Raw genomic sequence first — 22,485 nt, forward strand, 5'->3', positions numbered from 1 at the left:
ATCCTCAAAAGTATCTACCTTTGAAAAAGTTGTGGGGAAGCTAATTAGATCTTGAATGCAGAAATAGGTAGAAGGGATATGATCCTGTATAAGCTTTAACACACTTGTTAAGTGACTCAGCAATAGTCTTTTTCCATGTTAAAATGAACTAAAAGAAGGATCAGATATTTACTTGGCAAACATTATTACCAATATCATGCTCAACATAATGTATATCTTGAACTTTGGGGGAGGAGGATAAAAAAAAACCTCCTAAAAAAGTATTCAGCCACATTCACTTCACTATCGACTCTCTTGCTCAGTCTACCCCCAGAAAAGCAAATCTTATATACCTTCTCATTTACCACACCTCTAATAATAGAATTCTCATACATAGTCACTCTTGAATCATTGGACACCTCTTGCACACTGCCTTCTTTTATTCCAGCCTTCCTCTTCCTGCCACACATACCTGTTAATCTCTTCTGCAATTTCCTCATCTCATCTTGTTGCCAACTCCACTGTCATATCCTGAGTTATTTTCTGCTTCTCTTCGCTATCTCTACCAGGTTAATTGCAATTTCATCCTTGCTCCTATCACGCTCGTTATCTTACAGTTTGTCAGTTTAATTTTTGTGTATGCTATCTTACTGCTACTTCAGTCACTTATTTATACTGTCTTTCACATTTCTTTCAGTGCTAACTTCTGCTACTTTATTCTCTCACTTCCAACAAGTCTTGCTTTTCTGGCTTGTAAAACATCTACGATACACTCTGTCTCCACTGCAACTCACATACCACAATTCATTTTCACTAGGTAACAAATACATCATGCATGCATGCCACATTTCACAAATTCCCCCACGCAAACCCCATACCCAATGATGTCTTGGCTGCCATTGTTCTCATTCGCTTCGGCACCATGAATAATACATTTATCTATCATACATGGTGTAAATATATCAAAAATAGACACACTCAAACACTTAGTCATACACAAGATTACTGCAATCGGTACTTATCAAAATATCATTAAATCAATATTAAAACGATGACTTAGCTGTTAGCTCATGATATTGTAGTCCATCCAGTATACATCACCTGATATAATCATACAACAAAGCAACAAATCACTTAAGCAAACCTGAGCCCGGAACTTGGGAGGGAGACCAGCTGGGAACCCTGGGGGTGCAGCTAGAATAACAATTTTTTTGATGGGTGGGAGACATGATTTAAGGGGACATTAGGAGAATGTAAGGACAAATATCAGGAGGTCAACTTGGGAGGGAGACCAGCTGGGAACCCTGGGGGTGCAGCTAGAATAACAATTTTTTTGATGGGTGGGAGACATGATTTAAGGGGACATCAGGAGAATGTAAGGACAAATATCAGGAGGTCATTGAGGAGAGTGAAAGATAACAGTGTAGTAGGAAAAGTCAGTGTGTTGCCATGGAGTGACAATGATGATTCAAAACAAAAAAAAGTATCATGAATGGTATGCTGACAGAGATGTGTGAGGAAAAGGGTGCAGTTTGAGAGAAGAATGAAATTATACAGCGGTGACAGACTGCATTTGAATGGCTTTGGAGTGAGTGAACTGAAGAGAAACTGTTGCTAGATGGAAGTACAGTGTGTGTGTGAATGATGTAAGTACGAGATCAGTAGTAAGAGGTGAAGTGAAAGATCGGAAGAATGGAATGGAAGAGACCAAAGTGCTCAACATCGGAAATAATATTACTAGGATAGGAATACCAGAGAAACAAGGGGAGCCCAGGTGGACAGAGTGACATGGCAAAGGGAGATTGCATGTTAGAAGTAGTAAGAAATGCATGAATGGGGATGATCAGCATAGAATTTGACATGATCGGGATGCAAGTAGGATAGTTGAGACTCAGCGTACATAAGGGTAAGTATTGATAAAGGTGATTAGGCATGGGCAGGTATAGTGTGGAAATCACAACCAACAAGTGGCTTAGATTGGACTGGTTATAGACCTAAAAGTGAACTACTGTGTTTTAGAAAGACCAGGCTTATCAGAAATTGTTTCGCTGATTGAGTTTATTCACCCAAAAATCATTGGAATTAGTGAAACTTGGTTGAATGAAGATGATATCATAGTAGAAAGGCTTATATGTTGGCTATTCATAACTATTATTTTTCAGAAAATTACAATGTAGAAGATGATATCCTGACAAGAATAGAAATGGAAAGTTACAGTGTTTTTTGCAAGGATAGAAAGCAAAGAATGGAAGGGGTGTGTAATGCTGATGATAGCATGGAAGTTATATCAACATAAGGTAAGTGTGAAAGATGGAAATAGCAGCAATGGTTTTGAGGCAGTGTGGTGTAAGGTGGTGGTTGACAGGAAGAGATATTTAGTTTGATGTTGCTGTAGACCAGAGAATGTGGAGGGAGATGAGGAAGAAATGTATAAGCAACTTGGATTAGTTACCAAGGGAAGGGTGATTTTAATTATGACAGTATAGGTGGAGCATTTGGGAATAAGGAAAATGAATTTGTTGAGTTCTTGACAGACAACTATATTAAGCAGTACATAAAGGAAGGCACGTGAGGATTGAGAGTTTTAAATCTCATCATTTCATCAGAGTATGCAATGTAAAAATACTTAACAGCATCAGTGTGTGAATGTATTACGAAGTCAGAAAGCTGAATAGGGCAGGTGTCAGATGGATGAATGAGAGGTGAAGAATGAAATCTGAACGAAAGGGCTTTGGGCAGCACAAAATGATTAATGGTAAATCAGTTGTTGCACAAAGAATACCAAGAACAGGCCAGGAGAGTGACTCAGTTGGTAAGGACAACAAAAGTGTATTATGAGCAGAAATTTGCAAATCAAGCCAAGATTTGGAGAGTTTTTTTCTATATGTTGCAAGTAGAAAGAAGAATAATTATGGTAACATGATGTTAATGGATGAGAGTGGGAGATTGGTAACTGCTGTAGAGGACATAATCGAGGTATTCAGTGAGCTGTTCATCAATGTGTTTCAATCTCAGTGTGAAATCAGAATCTCAAGTGTAGAGAATGAAATGGGAGAAGACAGTAGTAAACAAGCAAGACGTATGTGAGGAGTTTAGTAAGATGTCAGTAAGGCAATAGGAGTTAATGATATATCATTAACTCTTATTTCCTATCTTAAGGAATTTTTCTAAGGAGATAGCATCAGCCTTGGCGTATGTGTTTAGCAAGAGTCTTGCAACAGTAGAAGTCCCAAAGGGGTTGAAGGAATGTGAAATTGTTTCATTTTACAAAAGAAAGTTATAAAGCTATGGTTGCAAATTATAGGCCAATCTGTATATCTGCAGTTGTAGTTAAAGGCATTGGAGAGGTTTGTGAGAGAAAGAGAGGATACAAAAGTGGGGTAATAACATAGATATTCTTTGTGCTTGTCAGCATAGGTTTGTTCAAGGGAGGTTGTGTTTTATCAACTTGCTTGTGTACTATAAGAAGGTGACAAATGTATTGGACAAGGGTGATACATATACCACTGTATATTATTATTATTATCATTATTATTAAACAAGACCTCATGGAGTCAAAGACTCATCTGGGAGGTCCTCTTAAACACACTCAAACTCCTTACAGACACCACACTTGGTGTCTGCAAGGTATATGTATCGCCCTTGTCCAATACATTTACAATACAATACAATATGTTTGACAAAATTATACTTAATTTTGCCAAAGCTTTTAATAGATTGTCACACCACAAATTGGTAACTGAACTGAAGCAGATGGGATTAGATGATAAATTAGTGAGTTGGATAGGCAACTGGCTCTCAGATAGGTATCAGCAAGTTGTGTATAGAAATACAGTATCTCAGAAGAGGAAAGTCACTAGTCGTGTGACATGGGTCTGTCTTGGCACTACTGTTATTTAATTTATATATTAATGATGATGTTGGCCTTGTTTTAACTGGTGATATACAACTGTTTGCAGATGATGCAAACTGCAAAGCCCCCCCCCCCAGTATATATATAAAATTACAAAGGTCTGTTTATTTTCACTGTAAGTTGTTTTCATTAAAGAAAGCACAAGAAGTGAACTTTGTGTCATTGTGATATTACTATGCTCCTATCATGTTTTAAAATGGCAATCTTACCTATAAATGGTTGAAAACCTATAGCACATTAGTACTGTGGGTGCCTAAAGGTCACATAAAGTGACCAAGATGATAGCAGGTCTGTGGAATGAACCTTATGAGAATAGGTTGAAGATTTCTGGGTTGCAGAAATTGGTCGATAGGCGAAGGAGGGGTGATATGATTGAGACATTCAAATTACTGAAGGGTTTCTATAAGATTGATCCAGAAGATATTTTTGAAAATATGACTGGTGGTGGGAGGACTAGGGGCCATGAATGGAAGCTGGGCAAGAGCTTGGTTGACAAGGGCGTTAGAGCTAGGTTTTTTACTTGGAGAGTAGTGAATGAGTGGAATAAGCTTCCAGAGTCTGTTGTGAGTGCTACGACCGTGAATGAGTTCAAGGCAAGGTATGATAGATACTGTGTGAATGTCGAATAGTTGTTCTTGACATGATGTTAGGGCCTCCCTCAATGAGTCTGTCGACTCCTTGGAGTTGCCCGGAACAACAATAATAATAATAATCTAAAAACTGAGTTCTAGAAAACAAATGTAAATTTTCAAGCTACTTCATGTACCTGATAAGCAAAGTGATAGTTTCAGCTTGCATATTAGAGGTTTATTGTTTTGACACCTTTAGGCTATTTGTTTCTCTTTTTAATAAAATACATATTTCTATCAAGTTTTAACCTTATAGGTAAACCAGATGATCTTGACTCATATATCAAGATTGAATTTCCCTTTCCAAATGTAAGTTATGTCTTTTTCTTTTATAGTAAAGAATATTCCTTATGAGTTTAATAAGTCTGTTATACAAAAATTATTTAGCAGTAAAAAAATAATACGCGAGGAAATGTATAATAAATAAATCACCTTGAATCATAATTGTGATCTTTGATTGTAAGTTTTAAGATATTTTTAAACATCATAGAAAAAATTGCGATTCAAACTATACACATGCATTCAGAGTGTAAGATATAGGTATATAGATTCCCAGGTGATCTATTTCATAGAATGAAAAGTTAGACTTAACTTAATCTAAAAAAAGAAAAACAAAACATGATTTTGCAGTTAATTTTTTCATTAACAAAAAAAATTACATAATTAATATTTACATTAATTACATGCTATATGATTATAGATCACATAGGTGTCAAAGGCATATATATGACTTATTTGAAATATGACTTGGCATCAATGGCAATATCATATTAAAAATGAAGAGATTAGGAAAGAACTTGATATTGTTATCATCCAGGAAGTTAGCAGAGCTAATCTCAGATGGTATCGTCATGTAAACAGAATGGCACAGGAAAGATTAGCAAAACAAGTATTCCCTGCCAGGTTGGCAGGAAAAAGACCCAGAAGAAGACCAAGAAGGTGGATTGATACAGTAAAAAGTGTCTTAGAAGAAAGAATATAAGATCTGATAATATTGGAGTCTTGACAGGTAACAAATAGATTTGGAGGAAAATTGTAGATAGGGAGTTAGTGGTGATATAAATTTTTCATGTAGTATTATTATATAATAAATTTAGTTTAATCCTTTATCCAAGTGTAAGCAAACAAAGTTTGCACCTGAAGTATCTTCAGGACTGAGGCAACTCGTGGTAAAGGTGGACCAAGCTCTCATCACTACTTGTCTTAGTATCTCCCATAATGCAAAGCACATCTCCATGCAGACATATAATTGATGGAAGACCTCAAAGGTTTCGATCTTTATTGAGGTCTTGTCAGTGGGAGCCAGACCCAGAGGTGATGAGAGCTTGATCCACCTTTATCACGAGTTGCCTCAGTCCTGAAGATACTTTAGGCACAAACTTTGTTTGCTTACACTTGGATAAAGGATTAAACTAAATTTATTATAGTCTAACCAAGTGGGGGAAAAAAAAACGACTTCCAAGTACTATTATATCCTGTACACCCCTTGAGTGTATATGTCAGGAATTTGATGATGATGATGTTATAGCTCATTACTGGACATAGCAAGCCAACCAGTGCTTCTGACTTAATGTTCATTCCTCACCTTCTTGTGATGCTCCCAGTTAGTAGGATAGTTGGGTTGGGGTAGGCTAACTATTCGAGGTTTATCATTGGTTGGGTAAACAAGGTCCTTGCTGTTTTGATAGACCAAGAAGAACAATAAAATATGAAAATGATAAGTGAAAAACACAAACTCAACATCAGAATAATAGGCACTATCAGTGGAAAAAAAAACATAACACTGGCAGAAGAATTAAAGAAGTACTTGGGGGATATTCTTCTAAATAATAATTAGAAGATGGTACATACGGTAGTGATAAGGGAGGGAAGGAATTGCTATAGCATTCAATCCTAAACACAAAAATAAACTATGAATTGAACTGCAGGCAGTTTCAAGTAGAGTAGTGTGGATAAAAATTAAACTGAAGAATTGTACAGTTGACTTATTTGTGCCTGCACTCCCACATTAAGTTCTGTTGAGTGAGTTCTACTATGGCAGAAGTGAAAGATTTTTTTTGTCATTAGAGAAGGCAGCTGACACAAAGAAAAAGTTTGTCGGTGTTGAACAGCAGAGTATGAAATGAATCCCAGATACAGACATTATGGGAAAATTTGGAGAAAAGATTGATACATGCTGTATTTCTGCTCAAGGCATAAATGGATCATTAGTAAAACCATGCTCCAACATAAAGATATGCACAGATTCACATGAAGAGAAGACATACAAAAAGTCTTATTTTCACTTTATTAATAGTTATTTTCTTGGTGGTTCAGGACACAACAGTATACAGAGAATATGAAATAGAAAGTGATTACCATATACGTGTGGACAGATTTATGTGTTCGTCGTACATGTTGTTTATTTTTTAACGGTATATATTAGAACACAGAAAAATAAGTAAATAATTAATTTATTAACTTATTGCTGATATTTTGCTGGTGTTATAACTAGCATCTTCAGAGCACAAAAACATAGTTTGTCACAATACGCGAGACTATAACAACATGGTGTAAGAAACCCCTCCCACTATCCACCACAGAGAACTACAACAAAATAGTCACCATCCCATACATTAAAGGCGCATCCGAAAAGATTTCAAGAATTCTTAATAAACATTAACTATGCACCACATTCAGACCGTGTAGCAAATTAGCAACCCTTATCCGCTCACCCAAGGACAGCATTCCCCCTTTATCACATCCAGGGGCGTATGAAGTACCCTGCTCATGTAATCAAGCCTACTGCGGTCAAACAGGAAGAACTGTGAACATCTGCATCAACGAACACAAAAGATACATCCAGTATTATCACTATAGCAAGTCGGGCCTAGCAGACCATATTCTGGGTACCCCTGCACACAGGATCAACTGGAAGAACACAAAAGTACTGCACAGAAGTTCTTACAAGTCGGAGAGAGTGTTCTTAGAGGCAACAAAAGCCCTGAAACACACTCCAAATCTCAACAAATATGGCTGTATAAATTTGCCTAAAATCTGGAGACAGTCATCTTAAGAAAAAACTAGTACCGGTTTCTTTCTCTGTTTAGGACTCTAGTCTTATGTGATAGCTGCTTTTTTTTTTTTTTTTTACTTCTTTTCAGATAGAGGCCTCCAAAATCAGGACTCTAGTCTTTGTGTTGCTGCTACAATTTTGTTTAACTAGTCCGTTGATTACACTATGTTGTTATATTCTCGCATATTGTGACAAACTGTGTTTTTGTGCTCTGAAGATGCTGGTTATAACACCAGCGAAATATCAGCAATAAATTAATTATTTACTTATTTTTCTGTGTTCTAATACATACCGTTAAAAAATAAACAAAATGATTACCATATAGTTTTAAGCAGTTAAAAAAAAAAGAAAGAAAAGAATATTGTATTGAAAAGAAAATATATACAAAAGTGAAAGAGTTGGGAAAACAAGATCCAAATCTGGAGACTTGGTAGCAGACTTTGTGAAGAAAACATCAATTGCTTTGGCCAACAAGGTATATGGTGAAGTGTTTGCTAGGATAGAAAAATCAGAACCCCATAGCAGATCCAAGACATTCCTGGAGAAAAAAACATATCAAAAGTTCCGTGTGAGTAAGTTATCATCCCTCCCCAAGTGATTATAGAGAGGAAAAAAAATGTAAGAAAGCTAAGTTGTGTGTAAGAGTAAACCAGTTTCAAACATAGCAAAAGTCATTGAAGCCTTTAGTAAGAATCTGGAAGATAAATAACAGGGAGATGAAAAAATACTTTGGAAGCTATTAACAAAATGAAGGTTAGAAGTGGAGGAAAGATTATCGTAGAAGGTTAATAAAGAGAATAAATATATTTTGGATGTCTGGAATAATTACTTTATCATCATCATCAGATTCCTGATTTGTACCCTCAAGGGGTGTTCAGGATATGATAGTACTACATTAAAAATTTACATCATTACTAACTTCCTATTTACAATTTTCCTCCAAATCAGTCTATTATTTGTTGAGACTCCAATATTATCAGATCTTATATTTCTATCGTCTAAGGCACCTTGTACCATAATCAATCCACCTATATCTTGGTCTTCCTCTGGATTGTTTTCCTGCCAACCTGGCAGAAAACACTTGTTTTTCTAATCTTTCTTCGCCCATTCTGTTTAAGTAACCATACCACCTGAGATTAGCTCTGCTAACACATTCCTGGATGCTGACAATGTCAAGTTCTTTCCTAATATCCTCGTTTTTAATATGATATTGCCATTGATGCCATCTGTTCACGCCTCTAATCTTTCTCAGGACTCTCATATCTGAGGTCTCTAGTCTTTGGTCAAGTGTTTTACTTCTGACTCAGCTCTCAGATCCATAAGTTAAAACTGGTTTGAACACTGTCTTGAATACAGCTAATTTAGTGATCCGACTAATTTCTCTCTTATTCCATATGAATTTATTCAATTGACTTCCTACCATACCAGCTTTGTTGATTCTGTTGTCTAGTTCCTTATTTAATTTACCATCTTCACTAAAAATCGTGCCTAAGTAGTTGAAATGTTTTACTTGTTCCACAGGGTTCTCCATTCACAACACAGTTGACATTTTCAATGATTCTACCTATTTTCATTGTCTTTGTCTTTTCATTGCTGACCTTCATTCCATATCTATTACAACAGTTATTCAGTTTAGTCAAGAATCTTGCAAACTTGTAGCAGATTTATTTAGAAGTATAACATCATCTGCATAAATCAAAGAGCTGACATTAACATCGCCAATTCCGATATCATATTTAATACCACTTTCCTTCATATGTGATCTATATAGATAAAGATTGTTAAATGAAAGAATTAGTAACACACCAGTGGTAAAAAATATTCAAGAAGAATGCAGTCACACCTGACCAGAAATGCTAAAATATCTTGTAGTTGCTGCATAATTCAGATAGCGTTGCTAGAATTTTTAATTCTAGATGATTGGAGTAGAAATCTCAAAGTACCTATCTTTAAAAAAGTAAATAAATAATGATTGATTCTCTTCCATCAAGACAGGCTGAGTACTTCATGAGTCCATCTTCTCCACTCTTCTCTTAATAAATAAAGGTTAATAAAATAAAATGTGAGAATTACAGAGAAATATCTTTACATATGTTCCAGTTAAGATTTATACAAACATACTTGAGAAGAAGCTAAAAAAAATTGTAGAAGAGAAACTTGTTGAAGAAACTGGTTTCAGACCGGCTTTCATTCTGATCATCTCAGGTAAGCCAGAGATGATCAGAATGAAAAAGGCATTGACAGTGTAGCAATTAAAAAAAGCTGTTCAAAATATTACAAATCATATGATGTAAACAGGACATTATACAGAGCATTACAGTTTTTACTTAACCTTTAAGACAGAAGTTAGAACTCAATTAGATGCTGAAAGGTCATTTGATATAAAATTGGTGGAAAACAAAAATGCACTATCGTCGTCATGGAACTATTATAGTTAAGGTCCCAGATTACTTACAGTGATCTGGAATCTTAACTCTCATATAGCAACACTCATGTTAAATTATGGATTAGGCCACCACTTTTGCTGTATTAAACTATCTGTATGAATTTGTTCTCTGATGATGATATTATAAACAGAATATAGCTTTGATGAGGTCAGGCCAGTAGAATAACGGTTGATCAAATTATTGTCACTTTGGCTTACTCTTTGAACTATGATATAGCTTGTCTTTATATATGTGTGTGTGTGTACTCCAGATGATGACCCTAATATGAAGATCAAAACGTCAGGAAATTGAAGTAATTATTCCTAACATTGTTGTAGTCTCTATAATTTTACTGAAATGAAAATAAACTCACCATCAGCAAAATTCAACAATTAAGTGATGAGAAGTATCAATAGAAAATGAGTGGAACTGTCAGAAGGAATTGAGAAGTATTCCATCAATATAAATAGTGTTACTGAAACAGAGAAGACAAAAATCTGGTGATATGATATTTTTTCAAATAGCAAGTATAAGATGTTCATCAACATCATGAAATTCCTGACATGTACCCTCAGGGATGATCAGGATATTATATTAGTACTGCAAGATGTTATATTCAGGTAATGATGAACAACGAACACGAAGAAGATTTTGAATTGCACCCAGTTTCAAGTGGAGTGATGTGAGCAAGCATCAAAAGATGCTTGCTCACATCTAATGACAGAAAGAATTTTTTCGTTCATTAGAGAAGATAATTGACAGAGAGAAAGTTGATCCTCCATTGAGATCTAAACAGCAGAATAGAAAATGAATACCAGACATTTAGTAATGTGTTTAGAAATGGAGAAAAGAGCAACGCTAATAATAATGGTAATTACTTTCTGGAGTTCTGTTCAAGACATAAACTATTCATCACCAATACCATTTTCAGCATACAGTTGTGCACAAATTCACATTCAGAGAAGACACAAGAAAAGTCTCATTCATTGAGATGATATACTATATCTGAAATTTTTTCATGTAGCTCTTCTAATTTCAAATCAGTATTACACAGCATGCTTATTTTGCTAAGGAGCACCCCCTGTGTTTGAATGTGCTGGCTTTGACCTGTGATTTAATGATTAAAACTGTTATGACGTAGATAATGCATTTTGAGATACATACCTTGGGGCAGACTGGGAGTACTTAATGTAATAATTTTATCTTCAGAAACTTGAAATTTAACTGAGATAATACTATTATCGTTAAATTGTTTAAAGCATAAGAAACTGAACATCGTAAAAGAATAAGTTACAAAAGAATTAAATATGATAACTGTAAAGAATTAAAATATGAAGGCTAAAAAAAATACACAAAGGCAAAGTATGTCTTCAGAAGTGTGAAGAGCACACTTCTAAACATGACTTCATGTTGAAACGGTTCATATACTGTAATTATGCAACATCACTTTTATTCCTCTATCCTTTTTGAGGTTTAAATTATTTCCCATATTATTTATCCTCTTCTGGTATTTTAATCATTGGCCATGTATTTTTCAACCTTCATATTTTAATTCTTTACACTTTAAACCATTTATCGATAATAGGGTTATCTCGGTGAATTCCAAGTTTATAAATTTCAAGTTTGCGAAGATCACAGGTCAAAGCCAGCTCATTCAAACACATGGGTGCTTCTTAGCAATGAAAGCATGCTATGTTATATTGAGTCTCATTCATTGTTATCATTGATAATGATATGTTAATGCTGGTTCATGATAAATAATATACTGGAGATTTGAAATAGGAAATGATCACAAATGTCATATTGAAAATAAAAGTATGTACAAAAGTTTTAAAATGTGCTGATCAAAGTGGAACTGGTTTCAGAAGTAAACTGTATACTACTCAAATATACAAATATTATTAAAGAAAAAATGAAGTAGTTCCTAAACATAATCAAACCTTAAGGAATCATTGGGAGGCTTAAAAAAACATTAATTGATTCAGCAGAGAGCTGTAAGGTAAGATTTATTTACAGGGATAGAAAAATCAGAACAGCATGGCAGACTCAGAAATTTAAAGAGGCAGTCTTGGAAAAAAAGGAAACATACTGATAGTTGCTAGTAATTCAGCATATGCCCTGAAAAAATAGAGAAAAATGCAAGAAGCATTACAAAAAAAGTAGCTAATTAGAAGTCATGAGATGATTTTGATATTATTATTATTACTACACCCTCCATGGAGTCAGCAAACTCATCGTGGAAAGTTCATTCAACTGACAACATATTTATCATCCTGTCCTGTCAGGTGTCTTCTTCCTGGAGATTGACTACCATGTGTCTCCACCATGTCCTATTTTGCACCTCTCTGCTGCATTCCTCATATGAGAGATAGATCCAGTCTTCTATATTTTTCATCCACTCCAGTCTTTGTCTTCCTCTCTTTCTTTTTCCCTCAACAGTTCCTTTGAGAAGTGTCCTTTGTAGGCAGTTATGTCTCAAAATATGTCCAAAATATTTGACTTTTCTCTTTTTAATTTCTTTCATCAGGCTCCTGTTTACGCTTCTGTCTAGTACCTCTTCATTTGTCTTTTTGTCTTTCCATGATATTCTCATAATTCTTCGCAGCATCCACATTTCAGAGGCCTCCAGTTTTTTCACACTCAGATTGGAGAGTGTCCATGTCTCTACTCCACATATAATTTAGGTTGCCCATCATTATAATAACATCATCTGACTTAGCACTGGAGATTGCAGTTTGGATGTCTTCATAAAATTGTTCGAACTCTTCATCTGGGTGATCTTGGGTTGGCGCATATGCTTGGATAATATACAGGTTGAATTGTTGTGCAGTTATTTTGGCTGTTATGATTCTGTCATTTATGTGCCAATATCCCTGTAGAGACTTTGCAATTCTATTACTTAGGACAAGCGCTACTCCATTAAGGTGTAAGTCGCTGCCAGAGTAGATTATAGTGTGATTTTTTCTTCTTATTATGCCTGTATCTGTCCACCTCACTTCACTGATACCTGCAATATCGGCCTTCATCACTTCTAATTCCTGGAGTAGGTTATCTAATTTGCCTACCTCGTAGAGTGTTCTGATGTTCCATGTTACTATTTTCAAGAGATTGCTCCTGGTTTTCAGACAAGGGACATCTGAGAATATCCTCCCTGGAGGGTTTGGGATATTATCTTCATACACTACCTTAGTAGTTCTTGTCTTACAATTCCCGGTTTCAAGCTCTTCTTCTATGTAGCTATAAGAGCTGATGGTTACAGGAGTCTCAACCACATCTCTAACTTCATATTGTGACATGGTGTGTTTCATGGTTGACAATGGATAAATATGTGGTGAGGCTCCGATCTCTTCCACGATGGCTGGCCACAAGTCCCTTAGATGTCAGGAGTGTGCCCTCGATGTGCTGCACATCTTGCTGTCATGCCCTTGATGCCATTGATCAGTCAGTGTTGATTCTTCTGCCATCTTGACCATTCCAGACTTCTTGCACATAAAGGGTGACATTCCCTATTTACAGCATTCTTTATTGCTGATACCCTCACTAAGTTTAGTCCGCCAGCTGAGGCGGTTTATCGGGGTGTGGCCGCTGGTGTGCACTACCAACTTCTTGGAGCCATAAGTGAGAGTTGAGTGTATGTGAGGACCAGAGCCCAACATCCTGACCCTGAGATCAGCGGCTGACATTGATACTAAGGTGCTATCTCTCCATACATCCCATATACCCCTTTAACCCATACACTCATTAACAGCATATTCCGGTAATGCATTCCATTCACTCAAAATTCTCCATGTAAAAAATCTACTCCTCGCATCCTTCTTCATCACACTCTTACATTACTTCGAGGGATAACCTCTGGGGTTTTCCCCCTCTCATCTTCTAATCGTTTTATAATCCCATCTGGATTAATAATAAAATCCCCTCACAAACTTAAATGTGTCTATTATATCATCTCTTTTCCTCCTGTCCACCAAACTTGGGAATTTACATTCCTTCAGCCTCTCTCTATAGCCAACATTCCAGAGTCCTGGTATTGTCTTAGTCATTCATCTTTGGACCCTCTCCAATGTTTCCACATCACGCTGAAAACAAAGGGACACCAGATTTAAGCAGAATAGTCCAAGTGTGGTATGACTAATGCTTTATTCATGGCACAACCACTTCCCTATCCCTGTATGTTAGAGTAATTCTTATCATAGTAGCACTACGATGTGCAGCCATTGTAACACTAGCAACATTCCCTCTAAATTTCAGTCTGCAGGGTGCTTAAGGGTCAAAGCTGTATAACTGAGAGGAGACCTCCACATTGCCTTTAAAGGAATGTGGAGAACCGACCCGAGCTTCTAACCTAATGTCCAATCCTCACCTTCTCGTTGTGCACCCTGTTAGGTATCTGCCTGAATACTGAACAAACGAGGATGGGCTGGCAATTTGGGATTTAGCCGACCAAATTGCATTTTTATTGGCTTAAACTAAAATATAAAATGATTGTACAACATGTCAGAATTGCATGCTGGCTGGGACTTCACCCAGTTAAACAAGGGACCCCATTGTTTCACCAGGGAACCAGGGCAAATAGCAAAAATTCAGCTACTGGAACAAATCTTAAAACACACTCCAACTCGTCACCAGAGTTCAGGATTGGTATTATCAACATAAGAAGCTTGAATGGCAAAGAAATGGAGCTAGCTGAGGAAATTGGATAAGTACCAGATTGACATAATAGGGGTAACTGAAACAAAAAAGACAAAATCTGGTGAGATTTTTCTGAGCAATAAATACAAAATGTTATATTCAGGCAATGACAATCAAGGAAAACAAGGTGTAGCTATAGTATTGAACACAAAAAATGCTAATCTTCTCGAATGGCAGTCAGTCTCAAGTAGAGTAATGTGGGCAAATATGAGAATGGGGAACTGGACAATGACACTTATTTGTGCTTATGGTCCCACAGAAGGTTCTACTAAGGTAGAAGTGGAGGAATTTTTTGAGGCTTCAGAGAAAGCAACTGACACAATGAAAAAGGAAAAGTTGGTCCTTGTTGGGGATCTAAATAGCAGAGGTAGGAAATGATTGTGAGACATTCAAAAATATTTTGGGAAAATTTGGAGAAAAGAGCAAAGCTAATAATAATGGCAAATATCTGTTGGATTTCTGCTCAAGGCATGGACTGGTTATTACTAACACCATGTTCCAACATAAAAATGTACACAAATTCACATGGAGAGAAGACGCTAGGAATAAGAAAAGTCTCACTGACTATGTTATTGTTGATAGTGATGTTTTCCCACTGGTGCAGGACACTAGAGTGTACAGAGGATTTGAAATTCGAAGTGATCACCATTTAGTCTTGAGTAGGATAAAATTGAATTTCATACAGAAAAGAAGAACATGTAAGAAAGTTTTAAAGCAAATAAAAGTTGAGCAGCTCTGAGATGTAAACTGTAGACTAAAAGACATAAGCATTATTGAAGAAAAAAATGAAAGAGTTCGAGAATAGGAACCAAACCTTGAAGAGTCAATGGCAAATCCTGAAGAAAACATTGATTGATGCAGCCAGAGAGGCATGTAGTGAGGTTGTCTGCAAGGATAGAAAAATCAGAACCCCCGTGGTGGACACAGGAAGTTAAAGAGGCAGTGAAGGAAAAGAAGAAAGCATATCAAAAGTTTCTGAAAAATAAGTCAGCTTGTGCTCTTAGAGAATACAGAAACAAATGTAAGAAGCTAAACACTGTGTAAAACTAGCTTAACAAAAGTCATGGGAAGACTTTGGTAAGAACATAGAAAATAAATATCAAGAAGGTGTAAGATATTCTGGAGGTTGTTGAAGAAGCTTAGAAATGGAGGAAAGCGTGCCTGTAAAAGGAGTTTCTTATTCGGTTTTAAAACAATGTGGGATTTATTATCCCCTTAATTTTAATAGAGTTTTCTTTATTTCACTGTTCATCCATTTCACTCCTATGCTATTTACTCGCTTAACCCTTGGAATGTAGTTATGCATTTTGTTTATTTTTTAACGGTATATATTAGAACACAGAAAAATAAGTAAATAATTAATTTATTAACTTATTGCTGATATTTCTCTGGTGTTATAACCAGCATCTTCAGAGCACAAAAAACACAGTTTGTCACAATATGTGAGACTATAACAACATGGTGTAATCAACGGACTAGTTAAACAAAAATAAACAACATGTACGATGAACACATAAGTCTGTCCACACGTTTAAGGATTCTTCACGGAGACGATATCGTACGCAAGACACGACAATATGGTAAATGGAAGTTAAAATTGGTGCGGCAACTGAACAGGTTAGCCTTCTTAAAGAGGTGTCGAGACACCAATTTAATACCGAACTATGTTAAAATCAAAAACAAGTTCCACTCAGCCAACGCCCAACACATTTATAAACGAGCAATTGTAGCGCTATTATGTGAACAGATCAACACCACTCGTCTGGAATTAGCAAATTCAAATACAACCATCAATGCACTACGTGAATCACTATATAATATTCTGAATACAGAACTATGGGAAATCCTAGATAACATCACCGACACAACAGCTAAAAAAGAATTCAACATAGTCAAAAACCGACAGCAAAATAAGTTCAACAACGCAGCACTATACAACGACCGCAATGACAACAAGACTTCGTCGTCGTGAATTTATCTTCGCTCACTTTAAGCAAAGAAGCCACTAGTGCTTTAAGTCGAGGGTACAATTTTGTCGTGACTCCCAAACAAGTTCCAAAAGCCGAAATAATGGCATCCATCGAACGGGGAATATACGACCTGCCAACAACATACGTTTAGATGTGGCTAACATCCTAATCAAGTCTAAGCCTCCCAAAAATAATATCCCGCATAAGGAAATCATTGCTGTAAAAAAGCTATAGAATAAATAATAGCCAGATTATCATAACAAAAGCAGACAAAGGGAATGCAACCATGGTGATGGACACAACAGAATATGAAAACAAAATGCAGACACTGTTACAAGATCAGTCAACATACAAAATTATAGATCGCAATCCCACCAACACACAAAAGAATAAGGCACGTAAATTATTGAAAAAAGTCACTTCCTGGCCCAAAGACTCAGTAAACAAACTCAAGCCCTTCCATGTATAAACACCTAGGATTTATGGAGCACCAAAAATTCACAAACAAGGTACACCCTTACACCCAATTGTGGACAGTATAAATAGTCCCACATACAAACTGACTAGACATTTAGCTAAGCTACTAGCCACCCTCACAAACAATTCTCCCTCCTTTGTTAAAAATTCAGCCCACCTAAAAAGCTCAGACTTAATGGTAAGCTTTGATATCACCCCACTATTCACAAATGTACCACTAATAGAAACCCTCAATCTACTGAAGTCACACCCCCCCCCCTGATATATTTGAACTATTCAAATTCACAATACATGCAGGATATTTCACATGGAAAGGGAAAATATACAAACAAATAGATGGGACAGCCATGCCCCCCACCCCAAGCCAACTTTTACATGGAACACCTGGAAAAACTAGCAATCAATACAGCCACTCTCAAACCAACACTTTGGCTACGCTATGTTGACGATGTGCTTGCTATTTGGCCACATGGCCCAGAGACATTGAAAACATTCTTAGCGCGTTTAAATAGCCAACATCCAAAAATCCACTTTACAATGGAACTGGAAGCTAATAACTGTCTGCCCTTCCTGGATACACTTATCACACGTCTTCCAGATGGTTCCTTATCATTTTCAGTTTTTAGAAAACCCACACATACAGGGAGATATTTACACAAATAATCACACCATCACCCTTCTCAATGGTAAGATACATTATAGTATCTTAAAAACGCTAACCCACAGAGCGAGAGCAATCTGTTCCAATGACAATGCTCTTGCTGCTGAACTGGCTCACTTATGCCACACCTTCTTAGCCAATGGCTATAATCCCCATAAGATAAACAAAATACTAAATGCTCCTAAGAAACCCCTCCCACTATCCACCACAGAGACCTACAACAAAATAGTCACCATCCCATACATTAAAGGCACATCAGAAAAGATTTCAAGAATTCTTAATAAACATGAACTACGCACCACATTCAGACCATGGAGCAAATTAGCAACCCTTATCCGCTCACCTAAGGACAGCATTCCCCCTTTATCACATCTAGGAGTGTACGTCGGCATTATGGCAAGTCGGGCCTAGCAGACCATATTCTGGATACCCCTGCACACAGGATCAACTGGAAGAACACAAAAGTACTGCACAGAAGCTCTTACAAGTTGGAGAGCTTGTTCTTAGAGGCAACAGAAGCCCTGAAACACACTCCAAATCTCAACAAATATGGCTGTATAAATTTGCCTAAAATCTGGGAGACAATCATCTTAATAAAAAAACTAGTACCGGTTTTTTTCTCTGTTTAGGACTCTAGTCTTATGTGATAGCTGTTTTTTTTTTTTTTTTTTTTCAGATAGAGGGCCCCAAAATCAGGACTCTAGTCTTCGTGTTGCTGCTACAATTTTGTTTAACTAGTCTGTTGATTACACCATGTTGTTATAGTCTCGCGTATTGTGACAAACTGTGTTTTTGTGCTCTGAAGATGCCGGTTATAACACCAGCGAAATATCAGCAATAAGTTAATAAATTAATTATTTACTTATTTTTCTGTGTTCTAATATATACTGTTAAAAAATAAACAACATGTACGATGAACACATAAGTCTGTCCACGCAGTTATGTATTGTTTGTGTCAGGTACTGCCTTGTGAATTGCCATACACTTGCAGCATCTTTTTTGCACAACTGATCTATCCAACATATTGAAGCTAGTTGTATAGATCAGCTGTGCAAAAAAGGATAATTCCACATGTATCCTCTCCTTTTTTTTTTGGCAGTATGAGATGGTGTGATGCATTTCCCTTACATGTTATGAAGTTTTCACCACATCCAAAACACTAAATACTAAGTGCTTCAATTACATGCTGCTTAAGAAATTAATCCCTCAGAAATTTAACAAACTCACTCTCTTTGTTCCTGTGCACTATCTTACTTCCATTCGATATTCCTATAATTAAAGTGTTCATGCGGTTAGCCTAGTGGCTATGTGCTTCGCAACCATATGCCTGGGGAAGGAGTGTCCTAGGTTCGATTCGATTCCCATCGATGACATGAGGAACTTCAGGATCTTTCTCAGCCATAGCTGATATTGGGTGTGGATAGCAGGATTTTTCCCCCCAGTTTATCTGGGGTTTTTCATCCGGCAAGCAGGCAAACCGGCCCCATGAACACACAGGCTACAGTCATAGGATTCCCGTTGATGACATGAGGAACTTAAGGATTTTTCTCAGCCATAGCCAAGTTGGCCAATCTTGGCCATAAACAGCAGAATTTTTCCCCCCAGTTTTCTGGGGTTTTTCATCTGGCAAGCAGGCAAACCGGCCCCCACGAACACATAGGCTGCAGTCATAGGATATAGTACTTAATCCCTCATTAGGAGGACTCAACCAGTCCTAAGAGGCAGTCAAAGAACGGGAGGAACTGCACACAAATAAATTAAATATAATTAAAGTCTCCTATCACGATCATCCTCTTTTTTCATGCCCAACCAGTTTGCCTTAACATTTCACAATCATTAGTATTCTCTACATTCCCTAGCCTATAACAGCATCCTATCAGATATACTAGCCTATTTATTTCAATTTCACACTACACAGATTCAAAATCTGCACATATACTATCAACTTTCATATTTTGTGGACACAATTCTCCTGCAATTATTCAGAGCATCCCCTCTCCTCCTTTCATCTTCCTACCATTCTTGAAAATAGTATATCCTTCGTTTTTATTCCTAACATTCACATTTTATTCACATCATCTGCAGAACAACTACATTTCACTTATACCGATTATCTTTGGACATACTGACTCACCCAATGCAATAAACTCAGCTCGCTTATTACAAATACTCCTTACATTTGAATATAAACATAACAATTCCTGTGTCTTTGAGGCCATTCTACCAGCACCAACATTTCTACTCTAGCTGTCATTTCTCACTTCTCTCCTCAGTCAGACCACTCCCATTTCCCTAATCCTGATTGCCATTCATACCTGTCTCATCCTCACCTTTATGCATTCCCTCACACTTGCCCTGCCACAACTACATCTTCAGACTCATATCCATCTTCTTCCTGTCGTACAACTCGTTTGGCTGTACTATCCTGCTTCACAAGTACCCATTGATCATTAGCTTCATTAACTTCTTGATTTTGTGCCTTCTTAGAAAACAGTAGCATTTCTAAATGCCCAACACCAAACCCACTCAAATGCAATCCATCAACTTGAAACTATTCCATCTCTCCTTCAAATTCACTGCCGATTTACAAACTTGACCCATCTTTGTCTCACTCAACTCAGCCATCTTGCTATTCATTAACTTTCTGCTCTCCTCAATTAGCTATTGTCATATCTGGGCAACACAGTACCTTTCCAACAACACTATTATCCTTTACTTCCTGCAGCAACTTCCTCAAGTCTCTATCAACATTCATTTTTTCAGCAACTAAGTCATTTGAGCCCACTACCACTAATTCTGATTTCTGCTCTTTCCTTCTCTGTGAAGTCATTACACCTGTAATGATTTAATGATCATACAGTGATATGCAATTATCCTTTTTTTTTTTGTAATATTAACTTCTTCCTTCTCATTCTCATCTGCCAGTCACATCTTTAGGTGTTTAATGTTTAATCTCATCTTCCAGATGCTTCTTTTCATTTTCACCAATTCCTGCTTAATCTCTTCTACTATAGTTTCAATGCTAGCTACCATTTCAAAATGCTCTAACCTATCAATATGCTTTTCACACACTTTAATGCTTTCCTTCTTTTCGTTCACTCCAACAGTCCACAAATCTTTCACATTTTCTGGTGCATACATGAAACAGTTCTCACAATACATTCACTGGGAAAAATCCAGGGCCAAAGCTTTGTGTTCTGCACATGTGCATTTCTTTATGGATGCCATTTTCAGAAAGCAGAAGCAATAAGAACAAACAACTAGCACAACACAAATAAACCAACAAAATTTCAACAACATGACTACGGAAGGACACTTGTATCCAGCATGAAAATTATGAAGCATAATTTTACAAAAAAGAAGCCTCAATTATACACTACTTAAAAACACTCTTCTTAGTGCAGCTCAAAAACACTGCTAGGTTCATTCACGACACTATTAATATTATTTATTCCCATCCTCTGCAGCTTGTACATTAACTTATCATGTGTAATCTATCGAATGTTTTTGCTGTTGGGAATGTAGCAAAATAGTCCTGTAGACTATTAAAAAACTTAGAAATTATTATGATTATGTGAAACCTCCAAGAAGACCAGGATATTTTTGTCTTTTAATTGCATATATTCTCTTGCCAGTTAGACTGTGTGTGTGGGACTACTGAGACCACCATATGAGATTGACTAACTCACCTTCAACTGAAAACCCATATAATGATAACTATCATCATTAAAGTTGAACTCAGGTCTTATCTGATTGAAGAATGCAATATGCAGTTATTCTTCCAATTACACTACAGAGGAAAATACATGAAAGGCAGAAGGAATTCTGCAAAATGAATCAAATATAATAAAGGTCACATGAAACTGATGATGAAGTATTCTAGATGTTTAGAGTAATTACTTTGAACATTGTTAAATCAAACAAGAAAGAGTAGAAATTGGTGAATTTGAGCATGCTAAATGGGAGCCTATGTAGATTAGTTATTTTAGACCAGCCCTTTAATTGAAAAGACCCAGGTTCAAATTCCATCTATGATGTGAGGAACCTTTATCAGGTGTTTTCAATCAAATGGTGAGTTAGCCAGTCTCATACGAAGGTGGAGGGGTTTTTATTAAGTATTAACCAACATATTCTGTAGGATTTTGGTTTGGAATGCCTGCACAGTGGAGTGTCGGTCTATGTGTGAACATAAATCAGGAGGAGGTGTGTAATTCTTTTCTGAACCAATTGGGTTTCATATCATTCCATGATGTTTCATTTATTTACCCTCAACCACTTGTTTTCTTGGCCTATCAATCTTTGTTTTTACTTCTGTTTGATAACCCAAGTCTCTGCATTGGAGAGTACCAATGAACTATATACAGTTGATCCTTGAACAACACAGGTTTGAACTGCATGGGTCCACTTATACATGGTTTTTCTCAATAAATATATTGAACATTTTTTGGAGATTTGTGATATTTTGAAAAAACTCACAGATGAACCGCATAGCTTAGAAAAAGTTTTTTGAAGTTTGGAGTTCGCTAAGTCCTGAAGATACTTCAGGTGCAAACTTTGTTTGCTTACATTTGGATAAAGGATTAAACTAGATTTATTGTAGTCTGACCAAGTGGGAAAAAAACTTCCAACATCTTTCTCTAATCCAGAGTAATTTAATAATAAGGTGAGACACCTTTTGGCAAC

At 36.5% G+C, this 22,485-nt stretch overlaps 1 protein-coding gene across 3 annotated transcripts in view; it reads left to right on the forward strand.

The window, feature by feature from the left end:
• l(2)gd1 (lethal (2) giant discs 1) overlaps nucleotides 1-22,485 on the forward strand; it is a 473,445-nt gene that overhangs the window by 332,869 nt on the left and 118,091 nt on the right. For all 3 annotated transcript variants that reach the window (XM_090391229.1, XM_090391230.1, XM_090391231.1), the window contains exon 19: nucleotides 4,778-4,830. In XM_090391229.1, coding sequence (XP_090247355.1) covers nucleotides 4,778-4,830 — 53 coding nt within the window. The remainder of the gene's footprint in view (nucleotides 1-4,777; nucleotides 4,831-22,485) is intronic.

This window comes from Typopeltis vanoorti, chromosome 4 (assembly GCF_054136105.1).
Source record: "Typopeltis vanoorti isolate ZY-2024b chromosome 4, IOZ_Tvanoo_1.0, whole genome shotgun sequence".
In the NCBI taxonomy this organism is placed as follows: Eukaryota; Metazoa; Arthropoda; class Arachnida; order Uropygi; family Thelyphonidae; genus Typopeltis; species Typopeltis vanoorti.